We start from the raw sequence: 15841 nt of genomic DNA, 5'->3' as shown, positions 1-15841 counted from the left end.
CATAAGAGGAATGCAATGGGAAGATGAGAGATATGTAGACTGCTTCATTGATACATTTAGTTGCATCTCCCACCCTCTGATGGCAATGCTAGGTAGATCCATCCTTTGCGAGTATGCAAGATGGTATCATAGAAAGTCCATAATGTTCAATATCACCCTCTGAGAATGCCATAGTGATTATGTGAATATTTTGAATGTTTTGAATCCTCCCTAGCTAAGAGGGAGTATTGAAATTAGCTAAATCAGATTCTAGCATATTTAATTCTACGGTATTGGCCAGAAATGAAGGTTGTGATCTTTAGATGGGAGATACTTTTGGTAAGGCTTTGTCAGGGCGGGAATATTAAAGGAGGATACATTAGGCTGCTGGAAACTATAGTCAAGCACAAAATTCATTGTAATATTTGCTGACTATCTACCATTCTGGAAGGCCATTACTCAAAGAGTATTTGGTGAATATCGTTGATATTCTAGGAGGCCAATACTCATGATATCATATGCGATATCAAAACATTTTACTCAAGGCATTTATGATCTTTCCTCAAGTCCAAGATGGAGTGTTAATGATTGTGGACTTAGAAAAGATGCATTCTATATAACCTTATGACTATTCAAATTATTAGTATTGGTTCTCTTAGAAAGGAGGGAATGAAGTGACATCATGCTTTGACACTAAGATCATTAGCATGGTATGCCTTCTTGACAAAAAGAGAAGCTAAATGATCTGCAATGACGAATCTTGACTCAGAGGGAGTAGACCATGCTTTATTTATTTCCGAGTAATAAAGAATTTGTAGCAAAAATCATAAGTATCAACTTATAAGAAGGTTATATGTCAGAGAGAGTACTTAGAAGATCGAGTTGACTCCCCAGGATCTAGGTTATACAAACTCAGACTGAGTGTACCATGTCAAGATGGTGTATACTCATAAAGTACAAAAGCTTTCATCAAGGTTATGATGGAAAGATAAGTATCTATTGTACTTGAGCTTGTCTTTTACCTTATGTCTATAACATCTTTCATTTGTATTTCTTATAAGAAGAGTATATGCCTTGATTTTGTTTTCTGAAGAATGTTCTTGTAGGAAAGAAGTTTGGATTCAAAGGGAGTTCGACATCTCATCAAGGCAACCTTGAATAAGGAGCTCAGAAGATTTGATATCCAGTAGGAGTCTTGAAAATCTAAAGTGAGCAATCATTTGATGGGCCTCCCTTTATAAACATCATGGTGTGGAAGCATTTTTCAGCAAACAGTCTTGCAGCATCAGTTTGCAGTAACTAAAAAAAAAAAAAATCTTCCAGCACGACTTTGATGTGATATCAAATGATCTTATGGTGTTTTTATCAGTAGAGGACTACTGGCAAACCTTAAATAGATTCAAGATTGTGTTGTGAAAGAGACATTTCGATGTCTATGAATCACAACTTGGATTAAGAGAGAATTTAATTATTCTCGAGACTTCATCCTTAAATATTGGAAATTAGAAAGCAAATATTCTTATCAAACCTCTCTGAGAGTGATCATCTCAGGAAAGATCCAGGTATGATTGAATTATTTTGTATTCTTATGATAATTTTATTTTTGTCAGGCTATTGACTATTATGGGCTCCACCATGTGTAATCATTATTTAAAGAGGTGACAATCTCTGAAATAATGAATACTTGTGTAAAAGGCATTATGAGAGATGACAATCTCTTAGATAATGTACTAAACAGTAGATTTTACTGTAAGATTCAGATGAGTTTTAGATCATTTTGTGACATTGACATTGCTATGTTCATGGGTCACAAATTAGATAAAGAAAGAATCTTAGAATTCTCCAAGTTTATCCTGAATTCTGGTAGATCTTAAACTTAGGATCTCGTTGTGATATAGAAATACCAGTTTCTATGAGTCACAACATGTGTCTTATCACTAGTAGCAGTGATTTGTCATATCACAGATTTAGTAATATGACTTTGTATTATGTGTTCTATGATATCACATACTAAGAAGAGACAAACAAATATAGAGTATTAATTCTTGCTTAAACATCTGTATTGATGCTGCTAGATATGATATCTCTCTGTAGGATTATCAGGTTAAGAGGGAGTGTTAAGCATATAACCTAGATAAACCTACAGGTCTGATGGTACAGATCGTACCTACTCTTCTATACATATATTCCTAATGAATGGCATTCAATTTCATATATATTGTCTCTAAAGGTGCTGGTGATTTCTAGACAAATACATTATTTGTTGTTGGTTAACTTAGTTAGTCATAACTAATTTATTTACTAAAGATCGCTGGCTTAGGGATAACAAGTTGCTTGTTAATGCCAAGGGTTATTTCCCTTGAGGGACATACCCTCTAGATAGGATATATGTACGGGTTGTGAATGCAGTTTGGAAGACACATACACAGCAGTCTGATCTTCCAAGCATTTTACTTCCTCTGAATTACATAGCAGAGATATTATTAATCATCCAAGATTGAATATAGAGGACTTGACCTGCAGTAAACATTAGTAATATCTGCCTCAATCAAATTCTGAATATACATTTGTAGAAGATCCATGAACTAAAACACAATTCATTTGGAAAGCTTGTCAGTCAAATTTGATTGACATTCAACCTGGGCTCCACGTTGCAACCTGGCAATGAATTTCTCAGATAAAAATCGAATTGGGACCGAATTTGCACCAAATTCGAATTTAGACCGAATTGAGCTTGGAATTTTATTGACCAGCGAATATGGTAACTTAGCAAATATGCAATGTTCCCTTTCTAGATTTATTTTTGTATCTTTCTGATTTAACACAAGCAACGTTGGTTTTATTTAATTGCAAGATAGGAAAATTGTCAACAACACTGATATGCAGGTAATATCTTTAAATTTGAAATTCATGTGATGTGTTGGCTCTAGAGGTGGGTTTGTTTCCATCTCATGCCTTTTAACTCTAAGCAAGGTTTCGTTGACTTCTTACTCATCCATGCAACTGAGGTCTTCAATTTAGTGTTCTTTGGTGTCTTTAGACACCGCCAATATATCTATTTGTTGACCTTCAGATGATCTTTTTCGTTCTTGCTTTAAGTAGATACTTTTACATCTGATTGTTAGCTTTTGGTGATTGTAACATAGTTTAGCTTTTAGATTTCTTATTTTTTGTTTTTTGGAAAAATGCCATCAATTCTGTGCATATAAATAGGATTTTAGGATGATTATTACAAAATAAATAAAAGGTCTTCCTTAGAATTATCTGCTATGGTATTGATGACATTCAGGAAAGTCTGCTCTGACATGATGATCCTGGATACTATATATTTCAGTTTCAATTATATAAAAACAATTCAATGAATGTAACCGATGAATTCAAAGTATTTGATAAGGCATGCTCTCAGAAATCTCAAGGCACAGCCTTCTGATCTATGATTGATTTAGAAGTTTTCTAATAATCAGCCTCCTTGGAATTTTTTCTAGCATGAGTTGTTGATTGATTTAATTGTGAACATGTTATAACTTTATGATTGCATTGATGCATTTTCAGCAAGAGTTGGATGGGATTTTGAAAGATTATGTTGGCCGAGAATCACCATTGTACTTTGCAGAGAGGTTAACGGAACATTATCGGCGTTCAGATGGAGGACCTGACATCTACCTAAAAAGGGAGGATCTCAACCATACTGGTGCCCACAAAATCAACAATGCTGTTGCACAAGCACTTCTTGCCAAACACATAGGAAAGAAAAGGATAATAGCTGAGACAGGTGCAGGGCAGCATGGTGTTGCAACGGCTACTGTATGTGCACGGTTTGGTTTGCAGTGTGTAGTCTACATGGGTGCTCAAGATATGGAACGACAAGCCTTGAATGTCTTCCGAATGCGTCTTCTTGGTGCTGAGGTGGGCCAGGCTTCTTCATCTACATTCATTAATAGGTCTTAATAAATTGAATGTTGATTATCTATACAACAAAATGAAGATAATTGCAAATTTCTTTGTCCCAGCTAATCTTCATATATTGATATTGAAATGACCAAAAAATAATTTGTAAAACTGCCAGTGATTATTAAATTTTGCTTCTATAATTGCCTTTCATGTATTTGCATACAGTAGATGAAATGACCAAAAAATAATTTGGAAAACTGCCAGTTATTATTAAATTTTGCTTCTATAATTGCCTTTCATGTATTTACATACAGTAGATGCAATTAATTTTGAGGCATTTTCATATATCGTGTGTATTTTAGGTTGAAGCGTTATTTCTTGCAGGTGCGGCCAGTTCATTCTGGCACCGCTACATTGAAGGATGCCACATCAGAGGCAATTCGAGACTGGGTTACAAATGTAGAAAGTACACATTATATTCTGGGTTCAGTTGCTGGTCCACATCCATACCCTATGATTGTAAGAGAGTTTCACTCGGTGATTGGCAAAGAAACACGAAGGCAAGCCATGGAAAAGTGGGGCGGGAAGCCTGATATTTTGGTGGCTTGTGTTGGAGGTGGTTCAAATGCAATGGGACTGTTTGATGAATTTGTTGATGATGAAAGTGTGAGGTTGATAGGTGTGGAAGCTGCGGGATTTGGCTTAGACAGTGGGAAACATGCTGCCACTTTAACAAAAGGAGAGGTGGGTGTTCTGCATGGAGCTATGAGCTATTTACTTCAAGATGAAGATGGTCAAATTATTGAGCCCCATTCCATTAGTGCCGGGTAAGATTGCTTGGTGACACAATATAACATTGGTGTAATTTGACATTTCTGTTTGGAATTGCTTTCTTTGTATCAAGAGTGGTCTAATCTGGTCGCAACTCATTTTAGCTTGGACTACCCTGGTGTTGGGCCTGAGCACAGTTTCCTTAAGGATATTGGCCGTGCTGAGTACTACAGTGTCACTGATCAAGAAGCATTAGATGGTAAGTAAGATGAATTGAGGAATTGATGAAGAGATTGTTTATTTGTAATGTTTTTACCTTTGTTAAGGCCTACTTTTAATATAGTTGCTGTGTGAAGCAACTGTTGGCCGTTGTGAATTCTGAAGTTTCATGATTAGTGAGATGAAGTATATGCTCTACCTGTACTGGTGTTTTTTCTGTAATCCTGAAGAATGTTATCATTTATGTGTTGTTTATTAGCTGTGACTGCCCATTGTTAACCATTGGACCCAACTAGCACAATTGATTTGTTGCTTTTTATATTTGGTATTTTCTCAAGAAAATGTCTGGACAACTGCCATGTAGTAAATAACATGTTGCTAGGAGCTTCTTCGTTATAATCAAGGTTACGCAATATGCTCATTTTTGGCCCATTTTTTTGAGTTTTATTCAGTTTTTTCAATCAATTGTTTAAAAGCTTTATAATGAAACTTTTCAAACTTTTTTCCATTACCTTGTCAAAAGCATTTTCAAATTTAATTTGAAGAGGCATCTTTCAGTTAGAAATAATTAAACAGTATCATTTTACTTAGAAAATAGAATTTTAATTAAGAATTTTGATATTAAGCTGTCATGTGCTCTTTTTAACAATTTTTTTTTTTTGTATTTTTAAATTTAACTAAATTAATAAATTTAAAATATAACAATTTGCTGTATTTGTTTTGCTTCAAAAACTTTTTTTTTCATGCATAATATAAACTGTATAAAATTTTCCAAATGAAAGTTGCCACGTTGATTATAACTATTAGTTTCTTTGCTTGCAGTGAGTTTCCTGATTTATTCTTCTTTGTACTTAATATATTTAGTAAGGTTTTCATTTTGGGATGGATGTTCCATATCTAGCTTGTTTGTTATTTTAAATTTTTTTATTAGATGTCTACAATTAGCAAGTCCTCTTTTTAGAAGGTACTTCCTATGCTGGAACTGAGCCATTATGAATGGAAGTGTGTTATAATTACACTTCCGACTCATTCAAGTCAATTGGACCATTGACTAGTTTCATACATATTATTTAATGTCAATCAAACTTCAGTGAGTTTTCTGATTTATTCTTCTTTGTACTTTATATATTTAGTAAGGTTTTTATTTTGGGATGGAAGTTCCATATCTAGTTTGTTTGTTATTTTTTATTAGATGTCCAGCAAGTACTGTTTTCAGTGTTAGAGTTACAGCATCGGTCGAATTGATGCTCTCAGTAAATCACAGTATGACTATAAGCAAATCATATCACACACACACGCATTCAGAGTTCGTGCTTTATCATACATCAATGGTGGATCTGATTTACTGTATTTTCTCTCTGACCTGTCTGCACAATATTCTCTGTCATGCCCAATCAGACAATGTATTGAGAAGGCACCGAAAGTCACGATAGTGACTTAGTATTATGATCGGGTCTTATATTTCTGAGAATCTTAAGGCATACTATTGTTATGACATTGTAACAATATGATTATGGATTGTTAACTAATGCTAAGGGGCATGACCATGTAAGCATGACCCTACGTGGCTCATACCACATAAGGGTCATGCCCTTATGTTGTCATGTCCCTTCACCAACATATATATGCCATGCAAGTCAATCAGAAAGGACATCAATAACATTGGCAATCTCTTGGAAGCATTTGATCTGCACACACGCACGCGCGCACAGACACACACACACACACATATTCAGTAATAAATCCTCTTCAGTGATTATCCCTGCTGGTGGCTACTTGCATCCCTGCCCGCTTCCGCTTCCGCTTCCTTGAGAGTGATTGTTCCCCCTAATGGTTTCTCCGGGTCTAGCCAGGTCTCCTCCATGTTCGACCTTTTGACCGCTGCGATCTGGGAGTCTGTTCTCCTCTCCATCCCCCATTACCCCCTCCACCACTTGATATGTTGTAGCACTTTCCCTATGAACCGTTGGTTCAATAATGACTATAAATCCTTCCATTGCCGCTTGCGCTTTGCCTTCTTGTCTCACTCTGATGATTTAACCAGCATGCGTCGCTCTTACAACCATTTCCTCTATTAGAAGAAACGGTCGTTCATTGCTTCCCAATGCCGTTCCCTTTGTGACACATTATCCTGCAACATGAAGCTCTCCTAGTGACTAATAGATTTAGGATGCCGAAGGGTTTCACGGCTCCTATTTAGAGCACTATTGGGGTCAAACATGGCTGCCTTCTTTCCCTCACCTTGTTTCGCATTTTTATTGTTGAGCTTGAGTCCTTCCTTAGGGATTCCTCGCTCTCTATCGACAGTTGCTACATGCATTAGGTCCTAATCTCCATTCTCCCGTTTGCCAATGATGTAATCCTTTTGGCCTCCTCTCGTGAGAGTCTCCAAAGGCTTCTTGATGGCTTGGCTTCCTTTTGTGACCTTCGACATCTTTTTGTGAACTTAAGCAAGACTCGGGTTATGGTCTTCAACTGTTTGAAGACCTCACACTTACGCTTCTACTTCCAGGGTTGGGAGATTGAGATTACCACATCCTATGTGTACCTCGGGGTCAAGTTCTCTAGACCTCACTTCAGTTTGAGACCCGCCATCCAGCCTAGAGTTAGTAAGGGGATGGGCTTCCTTGTTATGCTCGAGAGACAATACTTCAAACATCACTTCCAAGACACTTCGTCCAAGCTGTCCCTCTTGGACTCTTTGGTCAGACCGATAATTCTTTATGGTTCAGTGGTTTGGCCCTTTCTTCTTGATTCAGATTGGTTCTCCATTGAGTGCGTCTAGACTCTGTTGCTCCGACATATTATCAAATGTCATCGACTCACCCCTCAATGTTAGTCTGGTCGAGTTTGGGGCCCATCCCTTCAAGTTGGCCGCCATTTTTTATTTGATTTGGTTTCTTCATGGTCTTCGTGGCTTTGCGAACTTGGTGGACGACTGACATAGATACTCGTACTTGGCTTATTGTTCCTCAATCACAGTTGTAGATTCCAATCTGGTCTCCCATGCCCATTATTGGTTTACGCATGCTTCTTCCTTGTTGAGCTCAATCAAGATTGATATTGACTGCCTCCCTCCCTTTTAGTTCTCACTTGATGCTCCTTCTCACCTCTTCCCCTCACAGCAGAAGTTGAATGGGCATGTCAAGCTTGACATTTATAGATAGTACATCACCACGATGTGGTGTACCCCTACTAGGGGGTTATGTCCAAAGATGGCCTTTTATGTTGAGCGCTTTCTTGATATTTGGGACAGTATTATTGTTCGCCCTAGCTACTTGTCTCTACATTGATGCCATGCCTTACGCATTTCCCTTGGGTCCTTCAGAGTTGGCTCCCACCGGCTTTGGATCCAGACAGATCATTACATTGTTCGAGAGGACTGGATTTGTCATCTATGTACCTTGGCTACAACTGAGACGGAGATCCATTTCATTTTTCACTTCCCTGCCTATTACGTGATTTGAGGGAGATTATATTGCTTATTTAGAGAGTGCAGTGCATTCGCGGCCTTTTTCATCTACATGTATTAGAGATGCCTTGCACTATATCTCAAAGAGACTATGCAATTTTGTGACCACACTTTGCAACTCTTATTCCCCCAGCTAGAGGCCCCAGTTAAGCTCATCACCACTTTCTTCTCTCCCTTGTCTCTGGCTTGATGAAGCGACCTTCCTGTGCCATCACCACCAGCCACTCCAAATTTGTGTTGCCTTGTAGCAGTTATATTCGTTATCGACACCCCCCGACAATCCTTGGCAATAGCTAGGGGCCCTTGCTCGCCATAGTTCGTACGCTTTGGTGCTTGACTTCTTTTTGCCGAGGAAGGACCCCTAGTCCTTGCCTCGTTGGGTTGTTGCCCCTTGCTCCTTGCTTCTATTATTTCTTGTTTGCTTTTTTCCAAACACCATTTGGTGCTCTTGTAGCTAGCTGGCTGCCTTTCTTCTTGTACGCTTTTCAGTCTATAGACCCTTGGGTGGTCTTTTGTTGGACATTAATAAATTTATCTTATCTTATGATATTTGAATAATCAAAAATATAATATCAGTGATAGTTAATATATTTGTAAAGGAATTATGATCGACTTGTAGATTGAAGAAGAATGCATTAGTATTTACAAATCAAATTGAATCTGAAATAAATCTACCTCTATTTGTGATCTTACACTCCTTAGTATGGTATCAAAGCCTCGTTGCTAGACAGAGGTTAAAGCAAATTGTGAAAACATTTCTAAAAGTCCCTGAATTGCTTAAACTATTCAAAAGTGCAATCATGGTGAACAAATTCAAGTTATAAGACAGACTTGTTGGAGCATCAAACTTTGTATCCTGGAGAATCCGAATCATGATAGTTCTTCGAGAACTCAAACTAGAACAATATGTGGAAGAAAACAAAATTGTGCTTGAAAGTGAGCTAGATAAAACAATATGGAAAAGGCGCAACAATAAAGCTATGCAAATTGTAATTGATTCTATAAAAGATCACATTCTTCCAATTATAGCAAAAAACAACAACTGCATATGAGATGTTCATGACTATTCAAAATTCATTTAAAATCAATAATACAAGTAGATTCCTTACCCTAAAAACACAACTCCTCCATAATAAGATGAACAAAGGAGAAACTGTCACATCATATTTCATTAGAATATCAGAATTAAGAGACTTTCTACTATCGGAAATATTGTAGATGATCAAGAATTATCATTGATAGCTCTTAAAGGGTTACCCATAACATGGGAATCCTTCACACAAAGGGTAAGTGCTCGGCCTACTCTAACAAAATTTGATCAACTCAAGAACAATTGAACTCAAGAAGAATCATGATTGATCACAAGAGGAACTGTTCCTAATGAAGAAAAGGAAATTCTAGCCTTACAAGGAAACTCAAACAATAAAAGGAAGAGACACTTCAAGAAACGAGGAAATAAAAATCAAAACTACAAGAAAAGAGATTTGTCAAAAGTTCAATGCTACAAATGTGACAAATTCAGACATACTCACATGTATTGTCCAGAAAGAAAGAAAGCCCTTGCAAACATATTTGACGTCAAGGAAGTAAAAACTCACTATTCTTCCTTGGTTTACCAAGTGAGTTAAACTCCAGTAGGAAAGCTTGGATAATTGATAGCAGAGCTTCTAGACACATAACTAGATTTAGAGATCAGTTTGAAACCTTCGAAGGACACTCAACCGAAGAAGTCACAATAGGAGACAACTCCACTTACCCTGTGAAAGGAATTGGGACCTGTTCAATTCAATTGAAAATTGGAGTTACTCTACAACTAAAAGATGTTCTATTTGTACCAAGTATCAAGAGAAACCTAGTCTCTATTTCCGGCCTAGTAGATCAACGGTATTATGTTACCTTCCAAGAAGATGAGGTCCTATCGTGGCCTAAAAATTTAAATATTAAAAATGCAATCTCTATTGGATTTAGAGACGAAAGTCAATGTAAGTTATGTAACTCTCAAAACCTAGCCTTAAATCATTAAGTTATAAAGAACAATGAGATCTGGCACAGAAGACTAGGTCACTTGCATTTCCATGCTCTACCCTCCATAGAGAAGATTGTGAAAGGCATACCTAACCTAAAATTTGAACATAATGGATGATCCAGGAGGATCTTCAGGACCTAAAATTGAAGTGTTCCAGTTTCTCACGAAAGCAATGCCATCGCATAGAGCATAGAATTCTGAATTTGGTACAACTTGAACGGGCAAAAAAGGAGTCCATTTGTGCAAGATATCATTGGTCAAAGCTCGGTCAAATGTTGGTCAACTCAAAGATCAGGGACGAGAAAAAAGGTGAAAAAATTCATCATCAAGAAATTGGTCAAAGTTGGCATCACTGAAAAGGTCTCGTCGTCATGATTCCAACGGCGTTCGTTTCGTCGAAAAAGGAGTTCATATGCAAAAGTTATGAGTGGTCAAAGTTTACCCAGGAAAAGGGTTGACCAATGACGTGGCATGTTCGTACGATGACATCAGCATGGTGTTGTGGCAGTTTAAAATGATGACACGTGGCATAACAATCAGTACATGATGTGGCAGACATGGCAAGTGCAGTCAATCGGGTCTAATCGTCTAATGACACGTGTCATGGTTGGCAAATTACATTGTGCCATGTGGCACGTAGTGGCAAGGGCAAGTTTGTCTTTTCAAGCAAAATTTTGGTATGAGATTCGAACACATAACCTCCAACTTGCAAGCCTTGTGGTGGTGACCATTGCACCATAGGCTGTCTTTAAGTCTAGATTGGCGCGATGTTTTATTTAACCTTTGCCGCCGGAAATGGGCTTTTAAAAAGCCGCCGGCGGGGTTTGAACCCCCGACCGGCGGCCTGTCCGAAATTGGATGGGCCGTTGCGCTATTTCAGCGCTTGAGGATAAATTTGGCGCAGGTTATTTTTAAACCATATTAATCCGCCAACCACCTATGTAAAAATAGGTTTATTTGTTAATTTATTAACAATTTATCCCCAAATTTGGTTTTAAGCCAAATTTTTAAAATAGCCAAAGGGGGATTTCGGATATGGGGTTAATTAATAAACCCTATATTTAAAAAAATTTGTTTTAACCCAATTTTGGCTTATTTTTATGTATAAAAGGGGACTAGAAGGGTCTTGTAAGGGGGGGGGATTCATCAGTTGATCATCCAACTCTTCTCAATTCTTCTCGTAGTAATTCTTCTTGTAAGCCAAGCATTCCTTGGGGGAATTTTGTAACTTGGTGAAGAATCTACGTTTTGTAAAAGCTTTTGCAAAGCTTATTCTCATTCTCTTGTAAGGACGTCTTGCCGACATGGGAGCTGTTGTCATAGGTGGAGCTACTTTCTTGAGGCCTCTTGTAAGGTGAAAGTTGACTTCTTTTTGTAACCTGTGGCGTTTCCAAGTCTTGAAGGCAATAGATCGATTCGTTTTTCTGGCGAATCCGGAGACGTAGCCGATGTTCGGTGAACTCCGTTATCATCTTGGTTCTATTCTTTTGTGATTTTCTTGCAATTGTTTTTCTGAGCTTAGTAGATTATAGATTTGGATTTACATATTGGATTCAAATCGATAATTAAAAGATCCTGATGTTAGATTGTACTAATGTAATCTTTGTAAATCTAACGCGTAAACTATTCTGAGTAAATACTCGATTAGTTTTACGGATCTAGTGGTAGCATGGATAGAACCATTGGATTATAATCAGATCAATGGAACATGTAAAGGGTGTGCATTAGGAATGAACTCCATAACATCCTCCCCTGAGTGCACATAAATCAAAGATTGTACTTAGACTCATTCATACTGACTTGTGTGGACCAATGTCAGTACCTTCCCTTAGTTGATGACTATTCTAGGAAAACCTGGATCTATTTCCTGAAACTGAAAGAGTCAAATGAAGTTCGGTCTAAATTCAAAGAGTTTAAAGCCTTAGTCGAAAATCAAACAGGGAAGAAAATTAAAATCCTAAGATTTGACAATGGAGGAGAATACACTTCTGAAAATTTTAAAGAGTTCTGCATATTTGTTGGGAAGTATACAGTACCATATAATCCTCAACAAAATGGAGTAGCCGAAAGGAAGAACATAAGTATTATTGAAGCAGCTAAGGCCATGGTGCATGATCGAAATCTTCATATAACATTCTAGGTTGAAGCCTCCAATACCGTAGTATACATTTAAAACAGATGCCGTCATTCGTTTTTAGAAAAATGTAACACCTGAAGAAGTCTTCTTAGGAATCAAACCTGATCTAAGTCACCTAAGAATCTTTGGGTGCCCTATATACATTCATATACCTAAAGAGAAAATGACAAAACTAGAGCCCTTAGGAAAGAAAGGCATATGTGTTGGCTATAGTGAATCTTCCAAAGCTTATTGAGTATACATACTAGGGTCAAGGACAATTGAAATTAGTAGAGATGTTAAGTTCAAAGAAGATGTTGCATACAAGAATTCTAAAAATATAGAACCAAATGATTACCCCATCCTAGAATTAGATGAAAGTTCTATGATTGAGAGGGAGAGTTATACAGAAGATCATGGACCCACAACACCTAACCTTAAGTATGACCGAAATCCTCCCAACAAGAAAAGACCATTATGGGTAAGAAAAATGATTGAAGAAAGCAATGTGGCTCCTAATGAACTCTCTAGAGAAAATAAGAAAACAAGAAGTCACTAATATTATGTCACCCATATAAATGAGTCCATTCAATTTGAACCCTTAGATGTTGAAGAAGCTCTGAAATCTCAAGCTAGGAAAGATGCCATGATTGAGGAATATCAATCCATATTAAAGAACAATGTTTGGGACATTGTGCAAGACCCAAAGACAAATCTGTTGTCTCCTCAAAGTGGTTATTTAAAATTAAATAGGCACTTGATGGCAGTATTGAAAAACACAAATCCAAATTTGTCGTTAGAGGATTCTCCCAGAAGGCTAGAATTGATTATGAAGAAACATTTGCTCTTGTTGCTCGATATATATCTGTCAGAACCATCATTGTAATTGCTGCATCCAAAGGGTGGAAGATACATCAGATGGATGTAAGAACACCATTCCTAAATGGTGTTATTGATAAAGAGGTATACTTGGAACAACTGGAAGGGTTTGTTATCCATGACAGGAACACACATGTATGTAAACTAAAGGAAGCTTTTTATGGCCTTAAACAAGCCCCCAGGGCAGGGTATGAGAGAATAGACGGTTACCTTATCAATCTGGGTTACTCAAGAAATGAAGCAGATCCTAATATATACTTCAAAGAATCAGAGGGTGAATGTTGATGATCTTCTAATAACAGGGGAATATCTCCTCATTGCAAAGTGTAAACAAGATCTTACATCTAAATTTGAAATGAAGGATTTAGGTTTCTTACACTATTTCTTGGGACTAGAGGTATGGCAAAAAGATGATTATATCTTCTTGAACCAAGGTAAGTATACTATTGACAGATCAAACAAATTTGGCATGATGAATTGTAAACCATTGTCCACACCTGTGGAGAAAAATCTTCATAAGCTTAAAAGTGAAGCATTTGAATTTGAAGCCACACATTCTACATTCTACAGATAGATAATTGGATCCCTAATGTACTTGGTTAATACTTGCCTTGATATTTGTTACACTACAAATGCATTAGGTGAACTTATGTGTGAACCTAAGAAGATCCATCTCATGGCAGCCAAACACATTTTGAGATACTTACGAGGCACTATTGGACTTTGTCTAAAATATGACCACGTTGAGTTATAGCTTGAAGGGTATTTAGATCCTGACTGGGCCAACAACTCTATTGATTAGAAAAGCACTACAGGATGTTGTTTTAGTCTTGGGTTTGCTATGGTATCTTGGTTTAGTAGGAAGCAATCTACAGTTGCTTAGAGTTCTGCTGAAGTTGAATGCATAGCGGCATCTATGGGAGCTCGATAAGCAGTGTAGTTATGGAAGTCATTGGTTGGACTATTTGGGAAACCTCAAAATCCCACAAGTACATTGTGATAATCAAAGCTGCATTAAATTCTTTGCAATCTAGTATTCCATATCAAGTCCAAGCACAATGAAACTCCCTATCACTACATCATAGATATGGTGGACATAAATGTTATCAAATTGGTATCTATTAGCACAGAAGAGCAGACTGCCGACATATTTACCAAACCTCTTGCAAAATTAAAAGTGGAATATTTTAGAAGAAAACTTGGTATGACTAAGATGTAAATGTTGTTTTATCGCACTGGGTAAAGAAATCAATGCACAGACAATAGATATGAATAGCAGAACTCCTTAGATTATTCGCATATGCCAGAACATTACATTATGCTTAATAAGATAAGATGAATACAATGCTTCCCGAAGGGGGTATAAATACTTTCTGAAGAACCTTCTCGAAGGGGTCCATTGGCTACATGACAATTACCGAAGGGCCCATCGGCTACATGACAATTACCGAAGGGCCCATCGGCTACATAACAAGAACCTTCCCGAAAGGGTCCGTCGGCTACATAATAAGAACCTTCCCGAAAGGGTTCGTCGGCTACATAACAAGAACCTTCCCAAAGGGACCCGTCGGCTACCCAATATTTACCTACGACATCATCCCCCCCAAAAGAAAAAGTTGTCTCCGGACGACAATTACAAAACAAAATACATTAACTGACTAATTTCAACAAGATAAATTTGCTTCTGTCACATCACTTTCACATTTGTTCCGTGCTTGAATCAAACTGGTCTCCAACCCACATGGCATCTGTAGCCACTGTCTCCTAAGTCAAGCTGACCTTGATAGCCAGCAGTGCCGCTTTCTCTGCTTCCAACTCTGGGTCCACTGAGCCAAGTGCCGTTGAACTGCCTTTAACTGGATGATCAACTCCTCCCGAGCTCTCTCTGCATCCACCAAGATAGCTTCACGGCCAACACCTACTCCAAGTGTAACACCCCTCTCAAAATGCTTGTTCCGTAGATCTTTCCACCTCTGGCACACTATGCTTGCAGCAGCTCCAGGTTTCATCAACTGGTCACACTTCCCACGACTGATATCCGCAACTATTGGGGGTCTAGGGGGCAATGCCCTCTCGGGGTTCTGGGGCAGCGCCCCAGGTGCACTCCCTGTCGCAATATAAGGTGGGGTCAAGGGGTAGCGCCCCTCGCTGCCAAAACCAAATTAGCACTCCGAAACCCACAGAAAAATGCATGGAACACACTATTTCTGCAATTTCTCCTAATCCCACACTCTTTCTGGCAACTGCTGGTGCTTCCCCTTCCCTATGGCATCATCTGATACTCATTTTGAGTATTCTTGATTTGTTGACGTGTTTTTTTTTTTTTTTTTTTTTAGCTCTTCTACTTCCTCTTTCCTGCACACCCATTCGTTCCGTACAGCTACTAGGCTATAGGAGAGGCTGGACGTATTAAGTATCCCATCCCTCAAGCTTGATGCCTTTAAAGTCCATACATGATAGGTTAGGGTTGAATCCTCAAATCCGTACT

The 15841-nt window shown here is 37.9% G+C and overlaps 1 protein-coding gene across 1 annotated transcript in view; it reads left to right on the top strand.

The window, feature by feature from the left end:
• Window positions 1-15841, top strand: part of LOC149551633 (tryptophan synthase beta chain 1) — a 74602-nt gene that overhangs the window by 28591 nt on the left and 30170 nt on the right. The window contains exons 2-4 of the mRNA XM_089787138.1: window positions 3532-3885; window positions 4255-4697; window positions 4806-4900. Of these exons, the coding sequence (XP_089643264.1) occupies window positions 3532-3885; window positions 4255-4697; window positions 4806-4900 (892 nt within the window). The remainder of the gene's footprint in view (window positions 1-3531; window positions 3886-4254; window positions 4698-4805; window positions 4901-15841) is intronic.

This window comes from Cupressus sempervirens, chromosome 6 (assembly GCF_028749045.1).
Source record: "Cupressus sempervirens isolate cs-2001-9-10 chromosome 6, ASM2874904v1, whole genome shotgun sequence".
Lineage (NCBI taxonomy): Eukaryota > Viridiplantae > Streptophyta > Pinopsida > Cupressales > Cupressaceae > Cupressus > Cupressus sempervirens.
The sequence above is the reverse complement of the archived record's forward strand: the minus strand, read 5'-3'. Positions and strand labels throughout refer to the sequence as shown.